Here is a 15,052-nt window from a genome sequence, read left to right as displayed (position 1 = left end):
GCTCAATCCCGTTGCAAATGTTTGCACCTGTCCTAAGTCAGGAATCTGATGTACAGTGGTTGTCTTCTGTTTAATATGTAGTTCATACTTGTTTCTCGTTTTATTTAGATTAGACCGTTGATTTCGCCGTTTGAATGGTTTTACACTAGTATTTTTGGGGGGCCCTTTATAGCTTGCTGTTCGGTGTGAGCCAAGGCTCCATATTAAAGGCCGTACCTTGACCTATAATGGTTTACTTTTTATAAATTGTTACTTGGATGGAGAGTTGTCTCATTGGCACTCATACCACATCTTCCTATATCTATATAAGTAGAATTCTACTTGTTTAACTAGTTAATAATGATTTATATTAAGAAAGAGTTAAATTCAATCATTTCACCCCAAAACACATATTTTTGAATCTATTTATTTGTAACTCTTTCTAATAGTCAGGTAGTCAAAAGCATTAATGGAATTTCGCGGAATTTTATTTGATTTTGATCATCTTTTCGAGCTCTAATGCATTAATTCTTTTTGTTGTGCATCATAATAAGAATACGGGTTATGCATTCTTTTTTCAATTACAATTTTTAACACAACAAAATTCGGCATGGCGTTTGCAAATAGGTTACGATACATGTGGATTTACGTGGGAGGTATATTATACATTGTAACAGCCATTATTATGTATATCTCTAAGTCTGCGTTAAGTATAGATATATTAAGAATTTTACCACGGTGGTGTTTACAAAGCGAAAGAAGGACGTCATATTAGAATTTTAATTGTTTCTAACAATCAAGTACCAAAACTGTGGAAATGTAAATGTGAAAACGTCGAAAATCGATCTGTACTGGTCTTTGGAGGTCCAAAACTTTCCTTTTAGATGTCATTTCATTTTTAAAAGCGGTTTCTAATTATGACCAGGAAACCAAAAGTGTATTGGACGGACAGATGGACGGGTGGACATGTTTATGTCTATATACACCGCGTCTGTCAAGCAGAGGTATAAAAAGACAGATAATCGTGGGACATGGCTGTAGCATTATACCACCACAATAAAATGCAGTCGTACAAAAAGTAAACAAATGACAACATAACCAAAAATGGAGCATCAGGTGATGACTAAGCTACATTTATATACTGTGATACAGACTTACTAACAATGTCACTTCGAGTAGCAACATTAATAGTGCAATTGAGTTTACTACAGTTACTACAGTTCTGTCATTCTCGGACAATGTGATAAATCACTGCATCTCCACTTCGATTAGATACTAAAAGTTTATTTGTTCTTCGGTCAAAATATAGTGCAATCGGATTCCGAAGACCATCTCTTAACGACAATAGTTCTTTGTATCGCTTTCCGTCGGGGGAAATTACTATCACATTGTTGTTTCCAGTGGTAATATAAACGTTGCCTGTATTATCTATAGTTATTCCTAATGGAATCATGGTCATATTATGAAATGTAAACGTCCATTTCACTGTTCCTTTCATATCACAGCAAGTGACATCATCGGTATTCGTATTTGTGTAATAAATGAGATCTTGAAATGTCTCGACGTAAGCGAATGGTGAGATGTCAGCATATACAATGTTTTTTACCAGTTCATCTCTCAGACTTATCATTCTTATATTATTTGAATTCGTACAGTAAACCAAGCTATCACGAAAAGCTGCAATACCAAAGCTCTTTGTGTTAACGGAAATGTTCTTCTTTATTTTCTTATTTTGGAGGTCGATGATCCTAATGCATTGGTCATTCTCTGTACTAGATGTCACAGCAATGCTGTTATCTGCCTCAATATATGCAAGGTCAACTGCTGCTGGCAATTTGACAGCGGCATCTTTAGACCCATCGCTTCGCAAAAATGTTAGAGATTTTTGGTCAAAGCAGGCAAAAATCATGTTTTCATTTGGTAATATGCAACAACCCCTTACATTTTTTGATGCAGTGTCCACCCTCTGATGCAATTGTGCTGTGATATTCTCAATTGACGTTGACTGTACTGTAGGTAACATCATCTGAGCTTGCATACTTTTCCTACACGATAATGGAAACCTTCTTGGTGTGGTCTCTATCACTACTTCCCCGAATGTTTTCGTATTGCCTAGAAAAGCTTGTATTGGTTCTGCCATTTTGCAGCTAATTGTCACGTAATTAATGTTTTGCTCGGGAATATATGACAAAAGGCATTCTTCCTCTTTTGCAACATCTGTTTCTATCTTCTTTATTGCCATAAATGCCTGAATATCCGATGCATACTTTTTTATATTGACTATTTTCATTTGATATTCTGACAAACAGTGTTCCATTTCGTCCAAGGTTTTAATCGATAGGCGTATTTGTTCGTGTTCTTTATCCCCCACACCGTGTATTTCATCTAGAAGGGTTTTCTGTATTTTATCAAGATGTTTATCAATTAGAATACGAGTTCGTTGAATTTCGAGTTCGATTGCTTTTCGTTTCTTAGACAAATCTGTTAAGTTTTCCTGTTGAGCATTTCTTATCTTCCTGATATTTTCAATCAATTCAGTCAATGTGGCTTCTGTTTCATGAAATGGAACGGAAGTTTTAGCGTTCTTAATGATACCATCGAGACTGACAATTTCTTTGCAATGCTTATGGCTTTCTACAATGCACTTACCACAACAAGGATTTTCGTGGTCTTTGCAATATAAAATTAATTTTTCGTCATGCTTGCAACAGCACTGTGAAATTTGAATAATATCTGAAGGCAGTTTTTTGTATTCTGCTATTGGTAATATAGAGTGCTGCCTTGTTGCTTTGGACAAACTGTGATGTTCTTGACATGCATTACACAGACCTTCGTCGCACTCTGGGCACCACACGGTCGACGGTTTTGAAATATTTCGAAGATCACATATACCACATATGTATGTTGAACTAGCCATTACTGAATCGGCTCATCGGGTTATTTCTAAAATATAGAATATTGGGTTTAGAATGTATTAATAAAACAAACATATCCTTTCTTCGTTCATTCGTAAAATAATTTAATCTACAATTTACTTAAGTACGGAACTTTTTTAGGATGTTTAAAAGCGATCACGTGTATGAAGCTGTACACTGACATTATACTATGTGTGTGAGAATTGTATGTTGTAAAAACATGCCTTTCATTCTGTTTTATGGAATATTTCGTTTAAATCGTATTTCTACATACAATTTTGCTTTTTTTCAAATTCAACAGTACGCATTTGAATCCGTTTAATACTATTTACGTTGGATTGTCAAGGAACATACACTAGAGGCTCTAAAGAACCTGTGTCGCTCGCCTTGTTCTATGTGCATAAAAAAAGGAAATTCTCCAACATTGTAGAAGAGCATAGAATTCATGACACAAATCTCTGGGTTTTTTTTTATCTTGTATTGCTGACCATTTAGTCTGTTTAGTTTCTATCTTATTTAGTTTTGGCTCAAAACACAAAAGAGGGTTAAAAAATGCTCTTTTAAGGGTACTATCTCCTCTAAAGAGTGACAACCTACTAACTATATTCGGCACAATTTGACTTGTTAGTAGATCATTTTTTGTGATTTAAAGTGGCTAATTGTCTATTTTAATATTCATCAGTTAAGGCAAAAATATATAACAATTGTCATTAAAGCGGAATAACTTCAATAAGGAATCGTTGGACGATAAGAGATCGTACGATGATTTCTACCATGAGACTTGTTTATAGAACTTGTCTTGTTGATAATTTTTGCACTTTAAAGTGTCGCTCTTCCCATTTTAGTTTTTAAGATAATATTCAACCAGATGCTCCACAGGGCGCAGCTTTATACGCCCGCAGAGGTTGAACCCTGAACGGTTGGGGCAAGTATGGACACAACATTCAAGCTGGATTCAGCTCTAAATTGGGTTTAGAATGTATTAATAAAACAAATATATCCTTTCTTCGTTCATTCGTAAAATAATTTAATCTACAATTTACTTAAGTAAGGAACTTTTTTAGGCTGTTTAAATGCGATCACGTGTATGAAGCTGTACAATGACATAATACTATGTGTGTGAGAATTGTATGTTGTAAAAACATGCCTTTCATTCTGTTTTATGGAATATTTCGTTTAAATCGTATTTCTACATACAATTTTGCTTTTTTTCAAATTCAACAGTACGCATTTGAATCCGTTTAATACTATTTACGTTGGATTGTCAAGGAACATACACTAGAGGCTCTAAAGAACCTGTGTCGCTCGCCTTGTTCTATGTGCATAAAAAAAGGAAATTCTCCAACATTGTAGAAGAGCATAGAATTCATGACACAAATCTCTGGGTTTTTTTTATCTTGTATTGCTGACCATTTAGTCTGTTTAGTTTCTATCTTATTTAGTTTTGGCTCAAAACACAAAAGAGGGTTAAAAAATGCTCTTTTAAGGGTACTATCTCCTCTAAAGAGTGACAACCTACTAACTATATTCGGCACAATTTGACTTGTTAGTAGATCATTTTTTGTGATTTAAAGTGGCTAATTGTCTATTTTAATATTCATCAGTTAAGGCAAAAATATATAACAATTGTCATTAAAGCGGAATAACTTCAATAAGGAATCGTTGGACGATAAGAGATCGTACGATGATTTCTACCATGAGACTTGTTTATAGAACTTGTCTTGTTGATAATTTTTGCACTTTAAAGTGTCGCTCTTCCCATTTTAGTTTTCAAGATAATATTCAACCAGATGCTCCACAGGGCGCAGCTTTATACGCCCGCAGAGGTTGAACCCTGAACGGTTGGAGTAAGTATGGACACAACATTCAAGCTGGATTCAGCTCTAAATTTGGATTGTGATTAAATAGTTGATACAGCATAGATTTCTGACACAGAATGAATGTGGTCTAATGAACTTCAAATATTTTTTTTGCCTTTGAGCAATTCACTATGCTGTTGAATATTAATCCTCTCAAAAAAATGTTTGAAGAAATTTTCTTTTTCCAAAACTGATCTCAATTCAAATTTCTAATGGAGTTTGCAACAATAACTACTCATTTAAATACATCATAAAATATTAAAATGTAAAATAAAATGCTTGTTATCACTGAATGGTAAAGATTGTTTTAATTTATCAGTTGGTAGTAAAAGTGAATATACATTGTATATTGTATAAAACAATGATTTAAGTTGATTCAACTACTATTCTGGACAAAGAAAGATAACTCCAATTGAAAATTTCTTGCTATTGCACAATATTGTGCAATTAGAAATTTCTTGCTATTGCGCAATACTGTGCAATTGAAAATAATTGCTATTGCACAATACTGTGCAATTGAAGATTTCTTGCTATTGTGCAATACTGTGCAATTGAAAATTTCTTGCTATTGCACAATAATGTGCAATTGAAGATTTCTTGCTATTGCTGAATACTGTGCAATTGAAAATTTCTTGCTATTGCACAATACTTAATATAATAATTTTGGATCCTGATTTGAACCAACTTGAAAACTGGGCCCATAATCAAAAATATAAGTACATGTTTAGATTCAGCATATCAAAAAAGCCCAAGAATTCATTTTTTGTTAAAATCAAACTTAGTTTAATTTTGGACCCTTTGGACTTTAATGTAGACCAATTTGAAAACGGGACCAACAATTAAGAATCTACATACACAGTTAGATTTGGCATATCAAAGAACCCCAATTATTCAATTTTTGATGAAATCAAACAAAGTTTAATTTTGGACCCCGATTTGGACCAACTTGAAAACTTGGCCAATAATCAAAAATCTAAGTACATTTTTAGATTCAGCATATCAAAGAACCCCAAGGATTCAATTTTTGTTAAAATCAAACTAAGTTTAATTTTGGACCCTTTGGACCTTAATGTAGACCAATCTGAAAACGGGACCAAAAATTAAGAATCTACATACACAGTTAGATTCGGCATATCAAAGAACCCCAATTATTCAATTTTTGATGAAATCAAACAAAGTTCAATTTTGGACCCTTTGGGCCCCTTATTCCTAAACTGTTGGGACCAAAATTCCTAAAATCAAACCCAACCTTCCTTTTATGGTCATAAACCTTGTGTTTAAATTTCATAGATTTCTATTTACTTATACTAAAGTTATGGTGCGAAAACCAAGAATAATGCTTATTTGGGCCCTTTTTTGGCCCCTAATTCCTAAACTGTTGGAACCAAAACTCCTTAAATCAATCCCAACCTTCCTTTTGTGGTCATAAACCTTGTGTCAAAATTTCATAGATTTCTATTTACTTAAACTAAAGTTATAGTGCGAAAACCAAGAAAATGCTTATTTGGGCCCTTTTTGGCCCCTAATTCCTAAAATGTTAAGACCAAAACTTCCAAAATCAATCCCAACCTTCCTTTTGTGGTCATAAACCTTGTGTTAAAATTTCATAGATTTCTATTCACTTTTACTAAAGTTAGAGTGCGAAAACTAAAAGTATTCGGACGACGACGACGACGACGCAGACGACGACGCCAACGTTACATCCCAGCTCCTTTGTTCAAACAGGGGTGATCTGAGCCGGATCACCCCTACCAGATCACCCCAGTTTAAGTTACTTTGTTATGCATGCTTTCCTTTGTTCTGTGACATTTTGGCGGGAATGTCAAATCCAGTATAAAACTTATAATTAATTATACGGAGAAGACTATCTATCAAAATTCTCGTAGAAAAAATCCAGTGTATATGCTGGGATTCGAACTCAATACCTTTAGCATAACAAGCCACGACACATACCACTTCACCAGGACGACTCGATACGACCTATCAGAAATTTAACATCCTTAAAGGAAGCAAGATATTTTTATAACTGGGGCGAGTTGGCAGACCTTTACTCAGTGGGGTTTAAACCCTCTCGTTAAATAAATGAGTTGTCAGACTGATTGTTCAATTTGATTTTACACTTTTTTAAAGTTGGGAGAGTCGTTTACAAGAGTGGGGCGATTTTTTCATAAAGTGGCGATATAGTGTGGGCCGATTGGCCAATGGGACGAGTTGACATTGTTTGATATCTACTCATCGTGTTAGGGGGTCATAAAGGGTATACATTATATAGTAATATATAAAGTATATAATAATGGTTGTGTGGCGTTCTAAACTAGATTTTATGAATTGTAAATGGTTTTTCGTCTAATCTAAAACAGCTGGGATGTAAAATAGTTATCCCATTCGGACTTGGTGTGTCAGTGTAAGATCACCCTCTGGCCTCCGGCCATCGGGATGATCTTACACTGACACACCGCGTCCTTATGGGATAACTATTAATGATACCAATATACGACCAAAAACATTTTTTTTTGCGGTCGTATAAAAATGAAAAAAAATAATAAAATTTGTCATGTAAGAGCAATAACTCTTGTAAGAAGTTTGGCAGTTTTGACAATTTAAACAATTGGTAGAACTCAACATTTTGAGCATTTATGCTTCGGTCAGATTTTCTCTATTTGTAACGGTTTTCAATATAATAGACAGAACTTGCATATTACCCCTATGTTCTATTTTTAGCCATGTCGGCCATCTTGGTTGGCAGGCGGGAGTCATCGGTCATATTCTTTTTACTAGATACTCTAATAATGATTGTTGCCAAGTTTGGCCAAGTAGTTTTCAGATAAGAAGATTTTTGTAAAAATTAACAAACGACGACAGACGATGGACATCAAGTGATGAGACAAGCTGACTGGGGCCTGTGGACCATGTGAGATAAAGAAAAAATGAAAAAAAAAGTACAAAATGCCGTTAAACCACAACAGATTCCATCTTTTTGGGTCTGAAAACTCACCTGTTAATCGGTATAAATATTGATTTTGTTATCAGTAAATTAAAATTAAAAAATACGAAGATTTGGTACGATTACCAATGACAAAAACTTTCCAGAAGAGACTGCAAAACAAATCATTCTAATTGGTATAGTGGTATTATCATAAAGTTCGTTGAAATGAACAGTGGTATAGCACACATCGAATTCCCTCACAAATGACACTCAATTGACAACTATAGGCCACTTTCAATAATGAACAAAGCCCATACCGTATAGTCAGCTATAAAAGGCCTCGAAATGACGAATGTAAACCAACTCAAACGAGAAACCTAACGGCATAAATTATGTACAAAATCATGAACCATACGTAATATCATTGATATACACAAATGCACTTTCAAGATACTACAATCTGTCGATACCTATATTTTGTTATTGTACAAGGTTTTGTTTTTCTCTGTCTCTAATGACGTCTTTACATTAAATCCATTGGATGTTGGAAGTTAACCAATTGATATTTTAGTCTGAGATAGATTATGTTATATTACATGTAGTTGTTAATGGCTTTGAACTAGATGAACTAGATGCGAGCTCTCTCAGTTCTGTGCTTTGTGTCTTCTCGTTGTAGGGGATGTATAAACATGATAAATATCCAGCCACGTTCAGTCTGTGTTTTTGTTAGATGTGTTTGGGCTGTAACACCACTGCCCCAGGTTAGGGAAGGATATAGCGCTCACAAACATGTTTAACCCTACCACATTCTTTGTGTGCCTGTCCCTAGTCAGGAGCCTGTAGTTCAGTAATTGTCGTTGGTTCATGTCTGTTATATTTTTTTTTCGTACATTGTTTTATTAAAAACTAGGCAATTAGTTTTCTCAATTGAATTGTTTCCTATGTTTCATGTCGGAGCCCATTGTTATAGCTGACTATACCGTATGGGTTTGTGACATAGTTAAAGACCGTACGGTTGCCTATAATTGATCTGGTCCGCTTCATTTGTTGGTGGATATCTGGTTCATTGGCAATCATACCACATCTCCTTATTTTTATAACAAGAGTACACACACTGAAATATCTCGCATTGAATTTATGATGAAAGACTAATATGCAGGTTTAACAACTGTAACAGGTATCACATAAACTTAACATTGACCAATGAACGACGAAAATGAGGTCAAGTTTATATAAACCTTGCCAGACATATACACCTAACAATTATTCCATACACTTAATATAATTGGCCTATTGATTTTAATATCTGCAAAATAGACCAAACCACAAAAATAAAACATTGTCCAATGAAACATGTAAATGAGGTCGAGGTCAAATGAAATCTAGAAGACATACGTATACACCTGACAATTTTTCCATACACCAAATATAGTGGCCCTATTACTTATGGTATCTGAGAAATAAACCAAACCACACATTGTCAAACTAAACACTGTTCAATTAACCCTGAACTTCTATCAGTCGGACATGTACCGCTTACAATTATTCAATACACCAAATATAGTTAACCTATTGCTTATAGTTTCTGAGATATAGACCAAACCACAAAAACTAAACAGTGTTCAATGAACCATGAAATTGAGGTCAAGGTCAGATAAAACCTGCCAGTCGGACATGTACCCCTTACAATGACTCCATAAACCAAATATAGTTGACATATTGATAACAGTATCTGACATACGGATTTGATCACGTAACTTTAAACTTGGTCATTGATCTATGGAATAAGGTCGAGGTCAGGTATACTCAACATGATAGACATTGCAAGGAACTCATACACCAAATTTACAAATATGTAGTTATTATATTACTCATAAGTGAGTGTTTCACAGATTTTTTGACTTTTTTTCAAGCAGTCAGTGAACCATAGAAATGAGGTGAAGGACAATGAACATATGCCAGACGGAAACATTGTAACATAAGGTATCTGCATACAAGGTATTAAGAATTTAGGTCTTCTACCTTCTGAAACATAAAGCAGAGTTTTTGAACACATTTTTATACTGTACACCCAAATGATGGTTGTGGCCAAGTTTGGTTGAATTTAAATCATCAGTTTCAGGAGATGACTTTTGTAAAAGTGCACAGACGACAACGCCGGACGTGAAGTAATGGCAAAAGCTCACTTCGGGCCAGGTGAGCTAAATACATGTATTACATGTAAACAAGGGCCTTGCTTGGAATTTGTATTTGAGGCACATATAATTATGTGAGGCCCATACTACGAAATATCCTAATACTGATTCAAACAAGACAACCATGCACCTGCTGTTTAGATTGTGTTTACATAAAACTTATTGCTTAACGAAAAAAATAAATAGTATTTTCCGTCTTGATGTCTTTTTAAGTTCTATATGTATAGCTTCCTTACAGTATGAAACTATTCATGTAAGGGTCTCCGTTATACACCTTTAGTTTGATCAATCGAGATTAAAAAACATTGTCAATGGTTTTCCTCCTGATACAAAATAAAAATACATGGCTGTATATGTCTTACCTTTATCTAGTTAAATGTGTATTTCTTTATGATAATCTAAACCTGAAACATATGGGTCATGTATTCAAATTTTCTACAGATATTATTAATCTTTGACCTTTTAAAACTGATAATATTATCAAAACGCTTCGTATAAATATCTTTCCGATAGAAATCCCATGAATAAAACATGTCAATAGTTGCAATTAATCATAATTGTAGAACATATTCTTTGCGTTTTGCGTTAACAAATATAAACGGAAAAAGCCCTACCAAGGACAGCAGTACAAATCCTTAATGTAACTGCATGCGACATTTCTAAATCTCGGTTACACATTCATCAATATCACCGCCATCCTTGATTTATAACGGTTCTTTTTTTGGGGTGAAAAAGAAACTCGTCACAATGTCAAGCTTATAATTTTGAACGCCTGCCGCTCGAATCAAAAAAGCTACAAGATCTTATAATTGGACGTTTAGTTTACTATTTCATCTAAATTAACTTTGTTGCTTTTTCTTTGTCGTCGACAGTTTTTCCTCTATATTCTGATTTTATAATTGTGTAGTAGTACTAAATCAAACATTTTCAAAATTGTCTTCATTTGAACATTTAACCTGATTAGTGGTTGTTGCACAGAATTCTTGTTCATGAATAACAAATATTTTATTTTAAGGTATTTTCATGAACTCAGAAGAAATAATATCTTTATAGATACATGTATTGGTACAGTTATATTAATATCATTATAAAATACGGTCCAAAATAAATACGTATTGTTTGTAAAGTATTTGCAGATATTAAAAATCAGGTTCAGTAGATTTCTGTGGGTTTTCTTTGTATTTTGTTCAGGATCGTCTACTATGTTGTTCAGTTGTGTCTAATATTTTGATCTAGAAATTTAACCTTAAGGATGTACTTAGGTGAGGTTAGGTAAAAATTAAGAAATTAAGAAATTTAAATTGATACTTTAAGCTGGTAGAGTATCAATTAAGGATAAAGATAAGCTAAAAACATTGATAGGTCATGGACCTCCCTTTCGAGATATTTGAGATTTAAAATATGGCGGAAAAAGGCTGACTCGGACTTTTACCTTATATTTGCATAGGTATTATTTGGGTCTCAAAATAAAAGAAAGAAAATCAAGAATCTTCTAAAATTTTGGTAAACGACCTTTCATGATCTATTAATTCTTATATGAAAAAATAAATGGGTGTTATGGGGCAAAATATTTAACATTGTATTGTATGGAAAAACACCAAGGAGTCCGAACATTTAACACAAATTCCAAAACCTCACCTAAGTACATCCTTAATAGACCTTTGTTTGTACCATATTCATGGGAGATCAATGTGTTCAATGATCTTTTAGTTTACTGTACGTGTTATCTCTGTTTGTCAATTTATTTTTAGCTCAGTATAAATGTACTGTGTTCAGTACTGTGTGTCGTCTTGTAAATGAATTCACCTGTATGTTGATATTTATCAATATGCGTTATAGAAACAGAAATATTTCATTGTACTGATTGTGTACCCCATATCCTTTGTTTTTCTACATTTACCTTTCGTTATATAATATGAACAAGAGTAATATCCCATTTAACACGGTATCCTATCTACTTAATATGTATTGTTATTGTTGTTATTTTTTTGTCATATATGTTGAATAAACATATGTTAACTAGACGGAAATATTTATAATAATACTGTTCATAAGGCTGGTTAAATATGTTAATCAAAAGGATGGCTAGTTATTAACTCACCTGAATCAATGTAGATCACATAACAAGGAAAATAAACAAGGTAAGTCATCTGGAGATCTATATGTGTCACGTGATTAATTAGTGCACATTTTAAAAAGCAATACGTGACTTTTTATAATGTGTAACATTTGAATACTTTAAAAGTAGGTATATGCTAATCATATTGTAGAGCTTATAGATGACACTTCTTTAACCAAACCATGCAAGGATAAAAACACATAAGTATAAAGCAACATAATTATAGTTCCTCTTATCGTATTTTTCATTTGTTGAAGACTCGATCCTGCTCACTTTTGTTTCAGTTATCGTAGTTACTTGTTGCGATTTACCATCGATAGAGGAAAGTTCATGTCAAAAGTGAGCTTCTGCTTGGGGTTTTTGATTATGCGATTATTTTGCCGTTTGTATAGCTTTTATCTTATTACCAGACCAAATATTTCTTTAGTATTTGATTATTTGATAATATGGACAGTATTTTTGTTTATCTGTTCGCTACAAACTTGACACAAGCGTGTATTTTAATACCTCACAGTATCATTGGAAATATATTTGGCAAATATTAGCTCACGTGGTGTGAATAAATAAGAATATTTTTGTCGAAATTGGCAGGGCCAGTGCATATCCTCGTCAAATTATACCGCCAGTAAAATAACCGTAATACCGACGAGACCAAATTGAATGCCAATATAGTTCGAAAAAATAAAACAGTTATCGTCGTATAAGTCGGGGGTATATGAAATCGTTAAAATTACTAAGGCCCTTAGAAGCAACCATTAGCTTGGTTGACTATTTTTGAAATGAAACTATGTGGTAAGAAGTAACTTCAAATATGTATATAAAAAAAAGAAATACAATGTACGCGGACTAAGCAGTCCAAAGGCATTTACATATTAACAAGACATCAATAAATTAACATATATTCGATATGTAACGCTAAAGATATGCATGAGATATTTGCCACTGTGTGTTAATTTAACAACGATTTATTAGCCACACCATGGCTAAGTTTGTGTTCTCTTTTACAATATTAATTAAAAAGCAATGTTATAGTTGTTAATGTCTGTGTCATTTTGATCTTTTGTGGATAGTTGTCTCATTGGCAATCATACCACATCTTCTTTTTTATATTTGATGCTATTTATTTTATTGATATTTTGTTTAACTTATAACAGAATGCAAATGTTCACGTGCCCAATCTGCATTTTTTGGGGGCGGAATATGTGTGTACTGACAAATGTAAAGGTATCTACTTAATACATTTTTTAGATGATCGCAGATCTCGCCGGCGAACCAATATGTCTGACATGAGTGAAATGCAACTGCTACTAAGATAAAAGAAGCCATAATATCCAATTTCACTTTCAGATATATTGATGATGATCTTTAAATTTCTATTAACAATCCAAACTGTTCTTATTAGCTTCCATTAATATATCCCTCAAAACTAGAAATTAAAGAAACAACAGACATGGCTGCTTCCGTCTCATTTTTAGACTTATATCTTGCATTTGACATACACATTCATCTCAGTACAAGAATCTATGACAAACGAGACGATTTTGATTTTGAAATTATCAATTTCCTCCACCCTAGTAGCAATATACAAACTTCACCTGCATATGGGATATACATTTCCCAACTTATTCGATATTCAAGAGCTTGCAGCTCCTATTCAGACTTTGTAAAACGTTAACAGTGTCTGGGCAAAACGTTGATTAAACCAGGGGTATGTCTCCGTCTCGTACTTTTTCTCAAAAAACCAACACCTTGTTGATAAATTATCTGTATTAACTTCACAAATAATACATGATGGTCTTGATGTATAGATTCTGCGTACTGATGTTGTTTGTCATCCAAATCACGTTTAGATACTGGCTATATTTTAATATTTAAGCTTGACTCTACTAGAATGAAAATTTCTCGACTTGGACAGTTTTCTGTATGACTAGATGGAAGAGGATATAGTAATAGTCTAAACAAAATTGCAGTAATCTGAAGCTTGGCATGCCATTAACAAGACATTTGCTTACTCCTTCTGTTTAATATTTATTATGGTGGTGCGACAATCTGCTTGTTTTCAATTTACTAGCACATGAGCCCTTCATTTTTTCTTGTTTTTTTTTATTTTCAATATAGTTATACATGCAAACATTATTTGTGTACATTCAATTTATAACAGTCTTTCAAAAAAGTGTGTTGCCTTACAAAGAGAAGCGAAATTCCTTTAAAAATATATTTATTGAGATTAGTAAATAACTAAGGCACCAGTTATTCGATTTTATAAAGGGTCAAGGAAGAAATAATTAAATAAAATCAAGAATAGCAAATGCAGCAGAAACACTGTGCCATTATGTTAACTCAAATAAATAAATTACATAATTCAGGACTTAGACACGTTGTACTGACTGCTACGTCTGATGATTTTTAGCGCCTGCTGTGACACAGGCCGATAGTTCTAGAACATAAAGGTGTTTATTGTTGTAAACCAGTAACCATACTAGTTTTTTCATGTGATTCACTTGTACTTGTACCTCCTTGTGGTAAGCAGTATAAACAAATCATAACTAATTTTGATGGTCTACGATCTGCACAGGCGTTGCAGTATGACAAAACTAGAGATATTTTGTTAGTTGCAAATCAAAAATAAAACGCATTTGTGTATACAATGGGTTTAAAAGGAAACAATATATCAAAATTGTAGTATAGAAAGTTATTTTTCGGTATTTAAACAGGGACATTCCAGAACTTGTCACAAAAGCAAAAATATTTTTTTCATGTGGAAAAACGAATTTTTCCCTAAAACAATATCTCTCCATGACCTGTCTTGCATCTTGGTTAGTTTTGCATGATTGACTGCGTCCTAAATTTGAGTTTGACTTTTCATATAATAATCTACAAGTCATGGATTCTGATATCCATGGGTCTAAGTCTTGAATTGTGTTATTAATGTGTCTAAGTCTTGAATTGTGTTATCCATGTGTCTAAGTCTTGAATTGTGCTAAACATGTGTCTAAGTCTTGAATTGTGTTATCCATGTGTCTAAGTCTTGAATTGTGTTATCTATGTGTCTAAGTCTT

At 33.4% G+C, this 15,052-nt stretch overlaps 1 protein-coding gene across 2 annotated transcripts; it reads right to left on the bottom strand.

Annotated features, from left to right (window-relative positions):
- Window positions 1-410: 410 nt before the first annotated feature.
- On the bottom strand, window positions 411-12,046 carry LOC139482070 (uncharacterized). 2 transcript variants are annotated; one of them, XM_071265717.1, is made up of 3 exons: window positions 11,976-12,035; window positions 10,237-10,278; window positions 411-2,922 (listed from the first exon to the last, which is right to left on the bottom strand). In XM_071265717.1, the coding sequence occupies exon 3, from the start codon at window positions 2,894-2,896 to the stop codon at window positions 1,205-1,207; it is 1,692 nt and encodes a 563-aa protein (XP_071121818.1). In that variant the 5' UTR covers window positions 2,897-2,922; window positions 10,237-10,278; window positions 11,976-12,035; the 3' UTR covers window positions 411-1,204. The 2 variants fall into 2 exon arrangements, with proteins under 2 accessions (XP_071121818.1, XP_071121819.1); XM_071265718.1 differs by lacking the exon at window positions 10,237-10,278 and having other exon boundaries at window positions 11,976-12,046.
- Window positions 12,047-15,052: the final 3,006 nt, after the last annotated feature.

This window comes from Mytilus edulis, chromosome 7 (assembly GCF_963676685.1).
Source record: "Mytilus edulis chromosome 7, xbMytEdul2.2, whole genome shotgun sequence".
In the NCBI taxonomy this organism is placed as follows: domain Eukaryota; kingdom Metazoa; phylum Mollusca; class Bivalvia; order Mytilida; family Mytilidae; genus Mytilus; species Mytilus edulis.
This window is presented reverse-complemented; position numbering and strand designations above follow the sequence as displayed.

Excerpts from the sequence above, each read along its gene's own strand:
- LOC139482070 (XM_071265718.1), bottom strand. The coding sequence starts at position 2,896 with ATGGCTAGTTCAACATACATATGTGGTATATGTGATCTTCGAAATATT.